At 53.6% G+C, this 14352-nt stretch overlaps 2 protein-coding genes across 3 annotated transcripts; both read left to right on the forward strand.

The window, feature by feature from the left end:
• Positions 1 to 2042: 2042 nt before the first annotated feature.
• On the forward strand, positions 2043 to 11666 carry MPV17 (mitochondrial inner membrane protein MPV17). Of its 2 annotated transcripts, XM_032849541.1 has the most exons (8): positions 2043 to 2118; positions 2623 to 2697; positions 9380 to 9495; positions 9703 to 9795; positions 9892 to 9987; positions 10223 to 10255; positions 10497 to 10549; positions 11544 to 11666. In XM_032849541.1, exons 2-8 carry the CDS (start codon positions 2628 to 2630, stop codon positions 11611 to 11613), a joined length of 531 nt encoding a protein of 176 aa, XP_032705432.1. In that variant the 5' UTR covers positions 2043 to 2118; positions 2623 to 2627; the 3' UTR covers positions 11614 to 11666. The 2 variants fall into 2 exon arrangements, with proteins under 2 accessions (XP_032705432.1, XP_032705433.1); XM_032849542.1 differs by lacking the exon at positions 10223 to 10255.
• Positions 11667 to 12906: 1240 nt separating this feature from the next.
• UCN (urocortin) lies at positions 12907 to 14196 on the forward strand. The gene is made up of 2 exons (XM_032849566.1): positions 12907 to 13395; positions 13650 to 14196. The coding sequence occupies exon 2, from the start codon at positions 13663 to 13665 to the stop codon at positions 14041 to 14043; it is 381 nt and encodes a 126-aa protein (XP_032705457.1). The 5' UTR covers positions 12907 to 13395; positions 13650 to 13662; the 3' UTR covers positions 14044 to 14196.
• The last annotated feature ends 156 nt before the right edge of the window (positions 14197 to 14352 follow it).

Here is a 14352-nt window from a genome sequence, read left to right on the forward strand (position 1 = left end):
AACAGCTTTCTGCCTCTTGGGTGTAGGAAATTTATCGTATCTTAAGAAGAAAGGTATCAAGCAGTTCAGTTTCCTTCCTGTACAGAAGAGGAAACAACCCGGAGGCAACCAGACTATTAGCGGCAGAGGGATCACAACCCCTGTCAGTGCAAAGGAGGCAAGTACTGTAATCAAGCTCAGGTTAAGCCGGGTTTGTTTTTGAGCTGACTGATAGGGAAGTGCCTTCATTGCAGAGAAGCTTTGCTCCTTCTCCACGGCAGCCCCTTGACATTGCATTATGGAATTCCACTTTCAGTGGCAGAAAAGATGGGACCTGGGGACCCATACTGTTGAGGCTGCAGGTTGGTGCCAGCAGCCCTGCTTCTGCTGCTGACTCTTAGTCTTGGTCTCTAACTCCAAAAGAATATCAGGAGAATGCTTTCAGCCCTTGCTCTCTTTCTCTACCGTAAACTCTTTTCTCTGAAGGCCATTCTACTTCAACCTTCCCTCCCAATATATACACTTTATACTATAATCTATGGATCCTGTATTTTACTTCCTGTGCCTTTGCTCACATGGTTCCTCCATCATCTCCACATAAACCCCATTCATTCTTCAAGATCCCAGCTCAAATCTCAACCTTTATCAAGGAGCTTCCCAAATATCTCTAGTAAAAGTTCTCTCTCCCCCCATGTATTCTCAAGAGGGAAGGGGAAAAAAGAGTAAATCACGTGTTTATTTAAACATTTGATCTATTTCAGGTATTTTGCATATGTTACTTAATCATATGAGGTAGATACTGCCCCATTTTAACTGTAAAGATAAGATTCTGAGAGTTTGAGCAGTCTGAAAAAGATCACTTTTACTACGTAGTGGTGCTGGGATTTGAACGTAGACAGTCTGACTTCAGAGAACAACTTTCTAACCTACCACATTTTGGTCTATTACATTTACTAATGTAAATTCACTCCTGGCATGGTGTTTTGAATATAGGAGCCTTGAGTGAAGTATTTGTGACATCAAATTATCTTGCTTTCTCATTGTGTTTCTCAAGTACCTGTGACAGGATTTTCCCTGTCTTAATCACATAGGCATTGAGTAAATAGGAGCTAGAGCTAGCCAGGTGGGAACCTGAAAGTCAGGGATGGCTGCTTCCTGAAGTGTGGGTTCCTGGATATAGTTAAGCAAAGGCTTCCAGCCTGACAAATCTGCCAGGGATCTTACAGTAGTTTCCGCTACCCTTGAAAGGATGTTGCACTATATTCACAAAATTTTAGAATGTTAAAGCTGAAAAGGAATATTAAGAAATCACATAATCTAGAGATTTCCAAACACTTTTAGTTGTGAACCCCTTTGTTTAAAAGTGGCTCTTTCTAAAATAATTTTTTAAGCTGAGGTAAAGAAGAACCTGTAGTGAGTGTTATCTCCCCAAAACATCTTGTAAACCCCTAACACTGAGGAGCCCAGTGTGATAAACATAGTCTAACAGGTGAGGAACCTTAAGTTCAAGTGTAATGATGACCAGGCTGCAGAGCCCACTAGTTACAAAGCCAGTACGCGGACTCTGAGTTTCTGGAATCCCGTGCTTTCCACGGAGGGGTCCTCTTTACGTAGCATCTCTAAAGGCCATTGTGGACAAAGACTAAACTAGTGCTAAGAGGATGACAAATTTTACCCATGCAGGAGCTCACAGTCAAGGCTAGTGAAGAACCCAGGGACACTGAAAAAATAACGCACCCAACTACGGCTCATGGTTTCTAAATTGATTTTCGAGACAGAAGGGCATCAGCACCTTGGCCAGTTCCGGGGTGCGGTAGCAGTGAGGGTCTATCCAGGTTAAGAAACCAGGGCTACGGGGGAGAAGGGGCATGAGGAGGCAGAGGTCGGACCCAAGTGGGAACTATGGAAGGCGGGACCCTCACAGAGACCCCGCGCGGTCCACTTCAAAAAGGGGTTGCTCACAGACCGAGAGCTGAGCGGTTCCCCATGAGTATTACGCTCAGTCCACGCCCACTCCAACCCCGGCTGCGGCGGGGTTGGGGGGGGGAAGTTCCGGGGGAAGCCGGACGGAAGGGGCGGGACTTGAGGCGGAAGTCCTTCCCGGTCGGGTCACGTGGGAGGGGCTGGAGGCGAGGGCAGGTGAGTGCCGGGAGATCCTCCTTTCAGGGCTCAAATCGTCGCGTGCCTTTAGTGCTCAAAGCCCATGTGACCTGTCCAGGCCCAGAGAATGACAGGCCCTATTTACGGTGTAGAGTTGGACTCAGGAAGGATACGGGCTGGTTCCAACTAAGTGAATCTGGCGACCGACCAGACTCTGGGTGAAAGCCAGAACAAACCTGCCATTATGAAGTGTCTCGGTGTGGAAGGAGGAGGCCTCCAGGTGGCTCTGCTTCAGAGATGGGGTGGCGGGTGGCTGCCACCGAGATTCCGCAGCCGCCTACAGCCTTCCTCTGTGACCTGATTGTCTAAGGCGATGCCTGTGACAGGAAGCTGTCCAGGAAGCATCCCTCCTGAGGCCTCTGCCCCTCTAAGACGTATTGGAAGAGGGCCGAGGAGAGGGAGTGGCGACAGGGAAAAGTCAACGGTGTCTTTAATTGTGGGGAGGGGCGGGGGGTGACCCCCCCTCTCCTCTTGGCTTGACAGGAATCATGGCACTCTGGCGGGCATACCAGCGAGCCCTGGCCAATCACCCGTGGAAAGTACAGGTCCTGACAGCTGGTGAGTGAGTAGACCTGAGCGGGACCAGAGCAGCCTGATTTGGGAGGCAGAAGCTCACCCCACCACACCTTCCTCATTTTCTGCTTCTATTGAGCCCCCTTGAAAGGTTGTCTGTCTCTCATCCGAAGCTGTCCCCAGTCTTTTGGTGGGTGGGCCCCCAAGGCTGTTCTTAAGGAAGGGTTATACCTGCTGTAAAGTAGGATTTGAAAGTCCTCAGAAAGCTGAGGAGTCATCCCTTGGGGTTAAAGGCATTGCCCCAGGAGACCTTAACTTAGAAAGCTAACAATAGCAAATGCTCGTCTAACATATTAACAGTGTGCAAAACACTTTCAACACATTATCTCATAGCTCTGCACAAAGATCTGTGAGCTAGGATCCCTTGAGTCCACATTAGATTACACACCTATTAAGTGCTGGGATCAGGACTCTTACCCCAGTTTATTTTTCTTAGTTGTTTTTTTTTTATCATGAAATAATATCTTAACATAGAAAAGAATGGTTAAGACATGTATGTAAGGTTTAAATAGTATTAAAACTGATTATTCTTGTATCAGCACCCAGCTTGAGAACCCTTGAGCACCTATCCTTAATTCATACAAACCAAGAAATAACTGGTTTCCTGAGTTTTGTTTATACCACTCTTTTGCTTTTCTTATAGTTTTACTACCCTTTTATGTACCCCCAAACAATATACTAATCAAGGATTTATGTTTACTCCAAATCCAGTGAGTGGCTAATGCCTTACAAAGTTAACCCAGTGACTTAACCTGTATTTGTTACCATCTTTACTTTGCGCATTGGCTAAGAAGTGAGGGGATGGCACAGAGATACGGTAAGTTTTACAGGGGGGAGGACTAGAAGTTCTGAGATTGTTGGGGCAGTGCAAGAGTGATCGGGTTAAGATGGGATCTTGCCTATGTTTAGAGGAAGGGAAGAGGATTCTAGGGAGGACCATGGGCTTCTTAGAGGAAGACTGTTGAGTGGCAGGCTATGGAAGCCAGAGGAACAGCAAGCCTCTTACTGGAACAACCCCACCTCAGCCCTAGAAACTTCATTGGATGACTGGCCAAGGGATGGACAATTTTGCCCCTCCCTGGGCCCCTCTCCAACCTCTGTGCCCAACCACCCCATGTCCTCAGAGTGTCCGTCAGCCTGCATGACTCACCTGGTTGCGTGTGTGGTGACTCATTCTGGACTGTGTGGCTGAGATGGGGACTGACACGCTGGGCCCTTTGCCAGCCTCAGACTCCCTCGGGGCCCTTTACTGCTGGACGGAAGTTTCCCCCTTGTGGCATCAAGAATAGAGAGGGAGAGCTAGTCCTTGTGTTTCTCTACCCAAGGGGTGTGCAGTGGACACAGGAGCTGGCCTTCAGAGGGGCCCTCGCACAGATACATGGGCTATGCTGGGGTGCTGGTCTAGAAGCACTTTCTAGGAAGCACTTTTCTCAGACTTCTTCCCTGCTGCTAGTGTATTTGGATCAAACTGCAAATAAAGGGAGGAGGTGGGTTTAGATCCTCAGGCTGATCTTAGATCCTAGCGCAGTGCTTCGTAAGGCCCCCTTGGGTAGCTTCTCACACTGGAAGACAAAATAGGGATTTCAGACTTGGAGTTAGAAGAGCAGGATTTGAAATTAAGAGTCGTAGCCCTCAGTAGGTGCCTGAAGAGAGACAAGTAAGTGAGTAAACCTCTTGGAGCCTCAGTTTCCTCATTCAGGAATTGAGTTTAGTTAGCTGACCTCACAGAGTTAGTGTCAGGGTTATATCTGTGCAAAGACTTTAGAAATTAAGAAATGCTTAATAGACACAAAGGCTCCTGGGCTTGGCCCTTTCCATGAGTATTGTTAACCCACACACGGCAAGCTGTTCTTTTTTTTTTTTTTTTCCAGACTGATCTATTTATTTTTGAGAGAGAGAGAGCGCGCGTTCACAAGCAGGAGGGGCAGAGGGAGGAGGAGAGAGACTCTCGAGGAGACTGCATGCTCAGAGCAGAGTGTGATGCAGGGCTCAATCTCACGACCCTGAGATCATGACCAGAGGCGAAATCAAGAGTAGGACGCTTGGGGCGCCTGGGTGGATCAGTGGGTTAAAGCCTCTGCCCTCGGCTTGGGTCATGATCCCAGGATCCTGGGATCAAGCCCCGCATGGGACTCCCTGCTCAGTGGGGAGTCTGCTTTCCTCTCTCCCTCTCTCTCTGCCTGCCTGTCTGCCTACTTGTGATCTCTCTCTCTGTCAAATAAATTAAAAAAAAAAAAGAGTAGGATGCTTAACCAACTGCACCCCCCCCAGACACCCCAAGTGGTTCTTTTTCTAGTGGTATTTCGGCTGTGTTTGTTCCATTTGCCTTAAATTTGAACATGGGTAGTCACAGCCTTGGTTCTCCAAGTAGCAGGGCCTGGGGCTTTGGTGCAGGTACTTTGTGAGGGAGTAGGAAGTCGTCCCGTGGGGGAGGAGGGCGAGCCAATATGAGGAAGATCAGATTGCATACTGCTTAGGGCCCGTGGCTGCTCCATCCCTTAAAGCTGACTGAGAAACTCTTTGAAATGCCTCTGAGGACTATAGGGGAGAATAGCCTTTTCTGGAGAAAAGAAACCTTTACCCACCAGCTCTCCTCCTCCATTTGTCAAACACGTGGAATGTTGATACCTGTGTGCAGCCCCCAGGTGAGGCATCCACTGCACAGCCCTGGGTATGACCCAGGTTGAGCTGTGGTAGTGGGCGGAGTCAGGGATAAGTGAATCAGGATCTGAAATGATTCAAGAGAAGTGTCTGATCATGGGTAGTGTTGACCAAGCTAAAGTCAGGAACAGAGCATGCTGGGAAAAGGTCCACTGTGTGTTCCACACAGCCTGAGCCAGCCTCTTCCCGTCCTTTCTGAAGGGCCCTTCCAGTCTCCACTGGGCCCCGGGCCCAGCTCCATCCATTTTTGGCCACTCTAGTCCTGCTATGGGGCAGCTGAGCTGCTGCAGGCACTGGTTTCCCTGGAGTCTGAATTCTGCCAGGCGTGCGCGCTCAGCAGGCACGGGAGCGTCCAGTCCTGCCCTGACACCGTAGAGCAGGAGGCTGCAGCAGGGGCAGGGGTGATGTGCACTGGGGTCCCCGTGGTCAGTGGTAGAGCTGGCCTTAGAATGGAGCACACTTCCCAGTGATCTGCCCTGTACTCGAGACTACGGGGCCCCGGAAAGCTGAGCGTAGCCCCCACTGGTCTGGTTTACATACCTGAGAAGCTGCAGAGCCCTCCATTTTGTCCCATTTTTTAGCAGTAGGACAGCTTCGGGCCGGGAATGGGGAGAGCATTCAGACCAGTCCCCCAGAACGCGGTCCCCCCTCTCTCATTGCTCTGTTGCCTCTGGGGTCTATCAGAGCTGGCCCCCAGCCCAAGCAGCCCTTTAATTGTGGAGACTTCTGGGGAGGAGAGAGTTGGCAGCACTGCTGGCCCCATTCCAGTAGCTCTACCTGTCGCCCAGGCCTCTGATCCTCAAGGGCATGCTTCCTGCTCCCCATTCCACCTTTCTGCCCCTCAACCTTCTCATCTTCCATTAGCACTTTATTTTCTTGCAACTAAGACCCCATACACAAAAGCCACGAGAGGAACATAATAGGGGAAGTTGGGAACTAGGAAGACGGTGTGGAAGTTGGGGCTTTTCAACTAGCGGGCAGGGGGTGGTCCCAAATAGATCTGTGGCCAGAGGCAGCCTGCTCCCCACCCCCTCACTCCACTGAATCCAGCGGGGAGTGACGGCATGAGAACTGGCACCTACCCAAGGGCATGATGTCACACCTGCGCCAGTGTCTGCCTGCTGGGCTCCTCGCCCGGCCTGGCATCGGGCATCAGTGCCCGCAGCCCCTCGCCCTGCCCCATCAGGGCTCGGGCAATACGTCTTTGCAGGTCTCCGGCTCCCAGCCCCTAGAAACAAGTCCAAGGCAAGGGGAGCCAGAGCACTGAAAGATCTAGACCAACCAAATATTTCAGGAGGACTCCCAGAACCCAGCTGGGGCCTGTTTGGGCTCTGGCGCTGGGGATGGTGGAAGGAGGAATCTGAATGTCAGCTCTTCTTGCCCAAGCTTGCTTGGGTGGAAATGCGGGCCTGCACTGGGCACTGACCAAAGCCTTCAACGGCCCCGGGGTTGCTGCAGGCCCAGCGCCCTGATGGCCTGTGGGCAGAGGAGGAATGGCTGGGCACGGTTTTGTCTGAAATGGACAGGGCTGGCAGGGACTCTTCCCTCTCACTGCTGCCTTTCCACCTGACGGGGGGCATGGTCTGGATCCTGGAATCCATCTTTTTCCAAGGCTGCTGGCTCCCTGGACTGTGGTTTTCATTCCTGCTCTGCCTTTAGCTTGTTGGGTGACTGTTGGCAAGTTGGGTGACTGTTGCCGTCCCTACAAGGTGACAAGGAACAGAGAGGGTCACCTCCTGGACAGTGAAAGACAGGAAGTGCATTAGTCTAAGAAATGTCTTTGATGTGTGGCCTTTGGGGCCTTGCTTGGGCAAGGAGGCCCCTGGGAGTGGAAGGCACAGAGGCCTCCTGGCGCCACTGACCCATGAGCCCACGTCTCTGCCCCTGCCGTGATTCCCTAGCCTCCTGTTCCTTGAGAGAAGGCCTGGGTTCAGCCCCAACTCTACTCCTTACTAAATAACCTCATCTCTTAAAGACGTTAAATGGAGGTGTGACCCCACCTCCCAGGCCTTTCGTGAGGATTAAGTGCGTGAGATCCATCTGTAAACTGTAAACTTTTTGCCAGTAGAACATCAAGCTGTTAGGTCCCTTCATTTAAGAAGTGACTGCCCTCTGTTCTGCCCCCCGCGGGCTTTCTCCGGGTACCCTTGCTTTTGATGCATGGCCACAGCAGCAAGCCCTCCCTAGGGGAGGTGAGGCAGGGGAAAGGGAGATGAGTGCTAACGGTGTGGAGCTGGGAACAAGCCTCTGCTTTCACAGGTCCTCACACATAGGCCTGGGGGCTCCTCGTGCCCTTCCCGGAGCGGGCCTGTTTGGGACTATACATTGGCGTTTTCCCTTGGTTGGTTTTCTGAGCACCTGCCAGGCCCTTGGTTAGGTGTGGTGGAGGATAAGAGAACAAAGATGTCTAGGATTCTCTCTTCGCCCTTTGGGAGGTCATGGCTAGCATGTTCTGGGAAGAGCCTCCAGCACTTTGAGAGTTTCAGGGAGAGGAGAGACAGGACCACCGTGATGGGTGCGCTGGGGCCCCAGAGCTGCTCCAGGGTTGGGAGTGCCAGCAGCTGAGGCCAGCCGTGGGGGTCGTGGGGGTCGTGGTGCCAGCCCTCAGCCTCCCCCAGCTGCCTGGGCAGCAGCTGCAGCTCTGGGGCAGGGCTTTGCAGTGGCTGCAGGGGAAGAGCTGTGAGTGCACAGCCAGTGTGGACGTCAGAGCCTGCTCTGTACCAAGGACTAGGGTTAAAGGATGTGTTTGCCCAGCTCTGATTGAGGGCACAGGGACTGTGGTGGCTGAGGGGCTGGAGGGGGGCTCTCATTACTCAGTGATACGGACAGGAGAGCCGGAGATTATCTGGTCACTCCCAAGTGACCCTGCGTGTGTGTGTTTGCTGGAAACCATCATGCCACCATAACTGACGGGGGCTCTGTAAATAGTGACAGTTTCTATCTTGGTTTCTGGGTGTGGGCGTCTGACTAGGGTTGCTTGGGAAAGGGGTGTCTGTATGAATGAGGGAAGGGGAAGCAGGTACAAAGGCCTGGGGTTTGGGGGGAATGGCTATAATATCTATTGTCCCCCCAGTCTGAGGTTGTGAATGGGGGGATGTCTGGGTTTACCTGATTGTGCTAGGAGGTAACCAGGACTCCTACTTGTGGGGACTCTTACCAGTTCAGCCAGTCGTCTTCCTGCCTGAGACCATGTAAGCACTCATGCTTTAGAAAATGAATTATTCTTGCTGTCCTTCACAAAGAGAGGCCCCAAGACCAAGGTGAAGGACACTTTCCAGGGTCTCGCCTGGGACTAGGGGAGAAACCCCAGAGTTCCTTACCATTCTACACAGGATCTGTTCACAATATGATTCCTGGAAAAATCACCGTGTAGGAAGTCAAGCCTTGGTTGACTTGACTTGGTTCTTGCTTTGGTTCTTGCCTTGGTTCTGCCACTTAACTGGGTATGTAAGGTCCCAGACCTTCATTTCTATACCTCAAAAATAAGGAGTTTGGATGGAATTATCTGGAAGGCTTTTCCAGTTTTTTTTTTTTTTTAAGATTTTATTTATTTATTTGACAGACAAAGATCACAAGCAGGCAGAGAGAGAGGAGGAAGCAGGCTGCCTGCTGAGCAGAGAGCCCGATGCAGGGCTCGATCCCAGGACCCTGGGATCATGACCTGAGCGAAAGGCAGAGGCTTTAACCCACGGAGCCATGCTTTACCAGTTCTGATAGTCCATGGTCCTCAGTGCCAAGCACCTTAGGTTCCCCTTCATCTGCAGTCACTGACTGTGACTTCCCTTTAGGACTTTGTGCACAGTCTGTGGGTCCTGGCCTGATGAAGGCTGCTCAGCTCAGTGTCTAACATGACACTTCGAAGTGGCAGTAAAGGACTGGCCATTTGCCCCAGAATTAATCTCTTAGGCTCTAAGTGTCAGAGCCTCATTCAGGGACTTCCTTCTGTCCCTGGAATGGCAACCTACCTTCAGGAGGTATCCTGACAACACCTGTGTACCCTGCGCAGGGTCCCTGATGGGCCTGGGTGACATTATCTCACAGCAACTGGTGGAGAAGCGAGGTCTACGGGGACACCAGTCTCGCCGGACCCTGATCATGGTCTCCCTGGGCTGTGGCTTCGTGGTAAGTTCTGTCTATAGTGGGGTTGCTGGAGGACTGGACGGTGGTCTTAGTTCCATGTCATTCTTCAGTTTCCCTTGGCCTCCCCTGCATCTAAGCCAACCTTAGATAGGATTTGGTTTCTAATCCTTGAGAGAGGAGCATTGTGATGCAAAAGCCAAGTGCTCCCCTCGCCACACACCCTCTGTCCTCTCTGGGGTTTACTTTCAGGGCCCCGCCGTTGGAGGCTGGTACAGGGTCTTGGACTGCCTCATCCCTGGCACCAGCAAGGTAGATGCGCTGAAGAAGATGCTGTTGGATCAGGTGAGCAGAGGGAAAAGGGACTTGGGAAGCAGGAGCTGGCATGGTGGGGGGAGGGGGGGATTTCTGTGCTCACAGAACTTTAATTTCTCTCCCCAGGGGTGCTTTGCCCCATGTTTTCTAGGCTCTTTCCTCTCACTGGTAGGAGCACTCAATGGACTGTCAGCCCAGGACAACTGGGCCAAGCTGTGGCGGGTGAGCAGGGCAGGTGGGGGATGGTCTCCAGCTGGCAGCCTGGCAGTCCCGGGGGAATGAGGCAGGCTACGTGGGGAGGAGCTGGTGGGATGCAGGCAGAGCCCCAGGCTCCGGCGAAGACAAGCTGGGTGGTGCGGTTGGAGTGTAGTCTGTGTTGGAAGTGCTCTGCAGACTGGGAGGTGGGCGCTACTTGGAAGTGTGTGCATGGGTAAGTTTGTTTCTTTTGTTTCCCCAGGACTATCCTGACGCCCTCATCACCAACTACTACGTAAGCGCTGACTCTGCAGCTGTCTCTTCTGCTTTCTTGAGTCCAAAAGTGCCCAGGAATGGGGGTCCTCCTGCCATAGAAATCCTACAGTTGGGATGACTCTTGTCCCCAGTGTGGGCACTGTGCTCAGGGAAACACCCGTTCACCTTGTTCTTGTCTGCAGAAGCTGGAGTAAGGCCAGTGAGTCTGGGGGTCGGGTGAAGGAGGCAGCCCCCCAACCTTTACCTTCTTTCTCTTGTAGCTCTGGCCTGCTGTGCAGTTAGCCAACTTCTACCTGGTCCCCCTTCATTACAGGTAAGACATCCTGACCCCGCCCCCCCCAGGGAAGGCGCAGGGCACAAACAGCTGGATGCCAAATGATTCTCCTTTCGACCTGGAGTCACTTGAGATCCTCGCAGAACGCTGTCCCGTCAGAGTTCCTCAGACTCTCAGGCATGCTAGTCAGACCTTCTGATCCTTTCGAGAACCTGTCCCAGAACCTGCCCACTGACCCTCTTTCATCTTCTCAAAAAGGCTCCTGCTCATAGTCCCGTCTCCCCCGCTGCCCCGCCTGAGCGCTCACCTTCGAAGGCAGAGCTGCAGGGCCAGTGCCTGGGGGGCGGCGGTCTGGATTGGACTGGAAGGGAGACTGAAGAGCTGAGGGGGAACGTGGGCCCTTGAGGCCGCTGCAAAGCACGAGTCCGCCTTAATAATAAGGGTAGTTGCTGAAACCACAGTGAAAACTACAGTGGAGCTCAAGATGAGTCATTAAAATTTTGGGCAGTGAAAGGGCATCGGGAACGGGGAAAAGTATGAAACTCTTCAGAGGCGACGGAGTCAACATTTACATGAATAGTGTAGCTTAATGGACCAGGTCCTCAACACTAGGGTCCCTGTGATACTCTTTGCAACTAGAAAAAGGTAAATTGAGAATAAAGAGAAGGAGATGCTACTTTTCATGGCCGGCAGGACGGTTTTGGAAAGTAGACTCTCTTCAGCTGGTAAAGGCGGACAAAGACGAGCATTCGGGAGCCTGGACAGGAGTGAGTAAGAACCACTCTTGGCGGGATGACGGTGTTCTACTCTGAGGCTCAGAGACAGAGCTCGGACAGCCCCAGAACCCAGCCTGCTTGTCCTCTGGTCTGAGCCACACGTCCCTCCCTCAGGGCTGAAGGAGGGAGACCTCAGTGTAGACGTTCTCAGAGACCAGCCCTCCTTTCCTGTAGCACTTGTCCAGCTCTCCCCACCCCCCATGCTTGCTCCTCGTCCTCCATTGTCCTCACGATGCCACCCCCCCTCTGTGCCACAGGTTGGCCGTTGTCCAGTGTGTCGCGGTCATCTGGAACTCCTACCTGTCGTGGAAGGCCCACCGGCTCTAGGCCAGCCTCACCCCGATGTCTGTGCAGACAGTGCTGTGGCTTGACCCCAGCACACTCAGCCTCCTCGAAGAGGGCACATCGCTTTTCCTGGGGTTCCGTGGTCACTCAGAACTTAATGGATTTAGCACCTGACTTCTTTTGAAATCATTACAACCTTTATAATGGTCTTATCCCTACCATGTGGTAGGCACCCCATAAATGCGTATGGTCTTGTCTGCTGTGACTCACCCCTGTATCCCACAGTGCCATCGCCCCCACTCATCACAGACACATCTGCTCTCTAACCTTCCCAGCCCAGGTGGAGCTCCGGCTCTTTGGGGGCCCCGAACCTGTATATGGTGCCTCCACAGATCTGTTTGGTAATTATGTAGTCTGAAACCTGTAGACGCGATGTGAGGGCTCCAGCAGAAACTATGGGGCAGTCAGAATTTCTAGAGCTGGGAAGAAGTCTAGAGACAGCCAATCCCGATCATCTCCTATGGAGGAGCACACTCAGGTGTGCTCACAAAAGTGAGGTGACGTGTCCACACCACCAGCCAGTGGCAGAGTGGAAACTTGAATCCACATGCTATAGATGAATGTTTGTGTGCCTTCCAGGATTCATCTGTTGAAAACCTGATGTCCATGGTGATGTTATTAGGAAGTGGGACCTTCGGAGGTGATGAGGTCATGAGGGATTCGTGCCTTTTTAAAGCAGCCCAGACAGATCTCTCACCCCTCCCACTGTATGGGGACATAGCGAGAAGGTGCTCACTATGAAAGTTAGCCAGCTGCTTCTCTCCTGATAGCACATCTGTCAGCGCCATGGGCTTGGACCTCCCAGCTTCTAGAACTGTGTGAGAAATAAATGTTTGCTGTTTGTAAGATATGGAGTTGATAGTTTTGGTATAGCAGTGTGAAGAGATGAAGGCAAGTTCCCTTACTTCCTACCAAGTGATCTTAACTGAAGGTCAAAGGTACAGTAATGCTGCTGCTGTGGTTCCGAAGAAAAACGAACTTGGCGAAAATGCCACTTGGGGGCAAACTCTGAAGCAGATGGTCCTGTCTTTTGTAGTCTGAAAGCACCCGGAGGCCAGAGGCTCTCTAATGGTGCCTCGATCAGTCTGGCCTAGAATTTGGACCACGGAGCTGGAATAAGACCACGTGCATCCTGGCAGTGGGGGCTGCATCTGGGGTCAGAGGTGGTAACAGAGCAGGAGCCAGGAGCCGGCTCTGCTTCTGAGTGCCGTAGTTTGCCGAACTGATAGTGGGGACTAGGCGTTAGGGACTAGGTTAGAGCAGCGCAACCTCCCAATGCCTCTGGCCCCTTCTAGAGGCCAGCAGCAGGGTGGATGCCACTGACAGCCATGAAGTCCAGCCTCTCTTTGTGCCACAGAAGACCAGGCACTTGACTGCTCTGATCTGGGGACTGGCCCTAGTCCCTGCTGGCTGTTGTTAGCAGGTAAAAGGCCTCGTGGCTCCCAGAGCAATGGTTATGCCCCAGGGGCTTCTTGCTCTCTTAAGGTGGGGCCCACTTGCAGTGCTGACCCCTGGACCCAGAGTCTGGGGTTGTGAGGTGCACCCCTCCGGGTCTAGCCAGCCGCCAGACTTGAGGCTGCGGCCGTCATTGCTTCTACAATCAGTGCATGTTTCTCGCTGACGTCAGTCCGAGCTGTCCTGGAGCTATATAAGGCTGGCGGCAGTCCCGGGACAGACCCCGGGTTCCCCGCGGTGCCCTCAGCCCACCGGAGGGACAGAGACTGGAGCCCCATCCCGCAGCACGCAGACACTCTCCGGCAACCTGTGAGTGGCTCTGAGCATCCGTCCTGACTCCCTCAGCGCCAGAACTTGGCGCTCAGCTCACCCACCGCGATTCGCCCAAGGGGAGAGAGGGAGGACCGGGCTGGGCAGCCGCTGGGGCTGGAGGGAAGGTTGTGGGTACCAGCCCGCAACCGCAGGGGCACGGCAGGGGAGCTTGGATGCGCGCTGGAAGGGGAGTGGTGCCACCTGCGACTCCCCCGCGTGCGCCTCACCCTGAGCTGCCTCTGTGTGTCCAGGGCCGGCGGCACCATGAAGCAGGGGGGACGCGCGGCGCTGCTGGTGGCGCTGCTACTCCTGGCACAGCTGCGCCCAGGGAGCAGCCAGTGGAGCCCGGAGGCGGTGGCGGCCAGAGTCCGGGACCCGAGTCTGCGCTGGAGCCCCGGGGCGCGAAACCAGGACGGCGGGGCCCGCGCGCTGCTCTTGCTGCTGGCGGAGCGCTTCCCGCGCCGCTGGGGGCCCGGTCGGTGGGGATCCCGGACCGCGGGGGAGCGGCCGAGACGGGACGACCCTCCGCTGTCCATTGATCTCACCTTCCACCTGCTGCGGACCCTGCTGGAGCTGGCGCGGACACAGAGCCAGCGGGAGCGCGCCGAGCAGAACCGCATCATATTCGAGTCGGTGGGCAAGTGATCGGCGGGGTCTGCAGCCACGAGAACCTCGACCCCTGTTCCCCACCCCCCGGCCGGGCGTGCGCGGCTGGAACTGACCCAGTCCCGCGGGCTAAAGCGGTCCAGGGATGCCCGGAGCACTCCGTGCGTCACCAATTTTTAATAAAAGTGCTGAAGAGCCTTTGGCCTCGGATGTGGGCTGCGGGGAAGCACAGCAGGGTGGGAGCCCGTGGAAAAGTGCGGCCTCCCAGGCCGGCTGGAGGGGACCGGATGCTGCCCGAGGGCTTTGGCAGAACGGCTTGCAACCGGCGTCCTGCGTCCCCAACGAACC

The sequence above is a fragment of the Lontra canadensis genome, unplaced genomic scaffold (assembly GCF_010015895.1).
Source record: "Lontra canadensis isolate GAN:19392208 unplaced genomic scaffold, GSC_riverotter_1.0 scaffold232, whole genome shotgun sequence".
Classification (NCBI taxonomy): domain Eukaryota; kingdom Metazoa; phylum Chordata; class Mammalia; order Carnivora; family Mustelidae; genus Lontra; species Lontra canadensis.